The 3,729-nt window shown below is 34.8% G+C and overlaps 1 protein-coding gene across 3 annotated transcripts in view; it reads right to left on the reverse strand.

Moving 5' to 3' along the window:
* SLC44A1 (solute carrier family 44 member 1) overlaps positions 1-3,729 on the reverse strand; it is a 211,020-nt gene that overhangs the window by 100,663 nt on the left and 106,628 nt on the right. For all 3 annotated transcript variants that reach the window (XM_024126161.3, XM_024126160.3, XM_024126159.3), the window contains exon 5: positions 658-751. In XM_024126161.3, the coding sequence (XP_023981929.1) occupies positions 658-751 (94 nt within the window). The remainder of the gene's footprint in view (positions 1-657; positions 752-3,729) is intronic.

Raw genomic sequence — 3,729 nt, forward strand, 5'->3', positions numbered from 1 at the left:
GCAACGGGAGAGGCCACAACAGTGAGAGGCCCGCGTACCGCAAAAAAAAAAAAAAAAAAAAAATACTGTGAGATCCTTCCAAACAAAGAACATTACTTGTTTCATCTTTGCATCCTTTACACGTAGTAGGTACTTAACAATAAATGTTTGTTGATTAAGACAAACAGCTTACTATAGAGAATGTACCTAAAGGATATATAGCCTGAAATAAACTATGGAGAATAATCACTGGCATATTTTTTAAACTTACAAAGGAAATTTTAAAATAATACCAGTAAGTATGACCAACTTCAAAGAATCTTCGGAGAGTGTGAGACTTGTCTTCCAATTTTGTTGTGGGTTTTATAATGATTCAGCAGCTTTGTATACTTAAAAACTATGGCATTAAGAGAAAAAAAAAGTGAGCCACCAAAAGAAATTTAAAATATCTGAGAATGAGAAAAGTTGTTTGCCTGTGTGTGTGTGTGTTTGTGTGTGTTTTAACATGATGTGAAATCCACAATGTCATTTCTATTACTACTTTTAAAATTTTGTTGTAAAAGTACTGAAACTGGGCAACAGCTATCATCAAGTGACTCTTTTTTCAGAAAAACATACAGCTTAAAATCTACCTACAAAAACAGAAGTCACAAGTTAACAAAATACAATAAAATTTACCTCGCTGGAACAGGTAGTTTGGGGCAAAGAACAGAAGCTTTTGATGATGTAGTATATTCAGAAGGCTTTAGGTTGTAGCTGCATAGCGCTGAGCCTGTTGAAAGAAAAGCTATATGTTAGCTAGCAGAACAGAGTCCGAATAAATTCTTGTATTAATTCACTTTAATTTTATTTATTTAATTTATTATTTTTTTTGGTACGCGGGCCTCTCACTGCTGTGGCCTCTCCTGTTGCGGAGCACAGGCTCCGGACGCGCAGGCTCAGCGGCCATGGCTCACGGGCCCAGCCGCTCCGCGGCACGTGGGATCCTCCCGGACCGGGGCACGAACCCGTGTCCCCTGCATCGGCAGGCGGACTCTCAACCACTGCGCCACCAGGGAAGCCCCACTTTAATTTTATTTTATAGGTTAATATTAACTCAACATATACAACTTTCAAACATTATAGAATTAATAAAAGTCTAATTTGGTCTATAGTATCAATTCTCAATCATTTGAAACAGATTTTTCTCTGGTAACATATATACAAATTTTAATTAATAATATTAAGGGTAATAACAATAAGTACTAGAGCTACTTTTATTGAGTGCCATATATCAGGCCCTATACAAGATGACATACATATACACATATTTTTTTTTAAATAAAGAGTCAACTTTTCATTGTAACTGACCAAACTGTGTCTAGGAATGTCTTCAAACAACAGAACCAAAGAAACATGATAAAAATATCCTCTTGAAGAAACCAAGAGTTTTTGCCAACCCCAGTGCTTCTGAGGGTTAGACTGAAAGCAGCCCATTCCTGAGGCTGGTTCTCTTCCCCAGGCCAAGAGGAGGGCTGGGATAGATAGAGGAGGACCTGGCCTTTGCTCCTATTATGCAGTGGGGTGAGCCTCTCCTCTCATCATATATATAAATTATATCATTTACTATAACTCCATTAGGCAGGCCTTTTTAAGCCCACTTGATGGAGGAGAAAATAGAGGCTAAGAGACAAGGTAAATAACTTGTCCAGGGTGACACAGCTGCTAAGCCAGTAATGCTGGGGTTAAACCCTAGATCTCTTTGACTACGAAACCCATCTTCAACTACATATGCCATCTCTCCTTCTGATGCTAACCATTACTAAATATTTAAAATTATTGCATATAGCACATATGCATTCAGATAATATATTACTTTTTCCTTATTTAAAAGGCAGGAAACAGTAACTGTAAATAAACTGAATTAATTGATAAAATAAATAAGTTGATCAAAGGATTCCCTGTTTTCAGATAGTTTAAAACAGCTTAAATTCAGTCCTAGATTGGTTATTCTCTGACTATATGGCTAATATATATCTAAATAATACATAAAATTCAAATGGATACAGTACACCCTATCTTTGATAAGTCTTATTTAACTGACCTGCTAATTTTATAACATAGCAACTAGAATACTGTAAGAGTCATTGTACAACAGATATTGTTAACTAAGGAGATCTAGGCTTTAGTTCTAATTTTGCTGAGACCTACTACATTATATCACGTAAACTGTATTTCATTAATTGAAGTACTTACCAGGTTACTAATTTGGTCAAATACTTCATTATTAAATACAAATAGAATAGCTTTGCATTTATATTATAGCAATAATGAGATTTTGCACTGTATCACCATGGAAAATGTTTAAATTATAATGTGAAGGTAGTTAACATTGGATTAATTATGGAAACATCATGTGAGGATGTGAGAAGGAACAAGAAGGGAGTATTGAAAAAAAGATTTGTTGGGACAACAAAATTGGGAGATTTGTTTCATTTATATCTGGTCCTTTCAATCAAAAGCACTTTTAGAAAGACACAAACCTGCATTTAATTCAGTAATGCTGGCCCTAAACCAGCAACCAACTTGCTAAGTGTTTGAATACGTGGGTCTTAAGAGCACATTTACATAAATACTTGTAGCATCTATTTTATATAAAAATAATTCAAGTAATATGACAGTGTAAAATATTTTTTAAGAGATACTTGAAAGTTACATGGCACTGTTCTTCAAGTTTCTTCAGCTCTTAAGATAGACTCAATAGAAAACTAAGTTTCTGAAATTGTTTTCGATCATTCTCTTCCATTTTAATGACTTTCTTTTTTTTAAGTTAAACATGAATATTAAGCATCTAACTCTTCTAAAATTAGGCTTTTGTGTTTAAAGATAATGCAAGTAGATATGATTTATAGCAATTTTAGAGAAAATATGACAGCAATGGCAAGCAAACATCTTAGATTAATTCTAAAATAACTGGGAGTCCTATTATGGAATTGCTCATGAAAAAATAGCAACTGTGCCAATAACTGCACAGCACCCAACGTGAACATCAACTTCCTGATCTGAATTGTCAACTTACTTCTTTCAGAGTCCAAGATGGTATCGATTTGCACAATATAAAAGGCCCTAACTAAAGCATATTCTGTCAGTGCTGTCAAATGCACTGCTCCATCTGAATTCAGTGAACATAATCTCCATCCCCACCCTTTTTTCATTTAAAAAAGGAGGTCAGCAGGTGCAACAGAGTTCAATTTTATAAAGACTTTCTCAGGACAATGCTCAATGAAAGGATAATAGCCTTATCTCTTATGGTATTCTGGGACAGAGGGCAGTACTAAATAGATCCTGTACTAAATAGATTAAAGAAAAAAGATCTTTACAATGTGTTAGTAGTAACAATCAGAAGAAACCTTATATTGCTTCCTGCTCAAAGGGTTCATGGACAGAGAAGCCTCAATGAAGAACATTAAAACAACCCAGAAATGGCCAATGTTTTACAATTGTTTTTCTTTTCATGTTTATTAGCTTATGCATTTTTAGTGAACTCTTTTAAGGTAGTATCTATTTTATTTATTTTTAATAGTAGAAGTATAAACATACGATGTTTGGTTATAAACAGCAAGACAACATTTTTCTTCTAATGCAAAAAGCAGGGAAAAACCATGCTAGAGTAATGAAAAGTCTAAAACAAAAAACAAAAGCTTATCTAGGGCTTCCCTGGTGGCGCAGTGGTTGAGAGTCCGCCTGCCGATGCAGGGGACACGGGTTCAT

Source organism: Physeter macrocephalus, chromosome 9 (genome assembly GCF_002837175.3).
Source record: "Physeter macrocephalus isolate SW-GA chromosome 9, ASM283717v5, whole genome shotgun sequence".
In the NCBI taxonomy this organism is placed as follows: Eukaryota; Metazoa; Chordata; class Mammalia; order Artiodactyla; family Physeteridae; genus Physeter; species Physeter macrocephalus.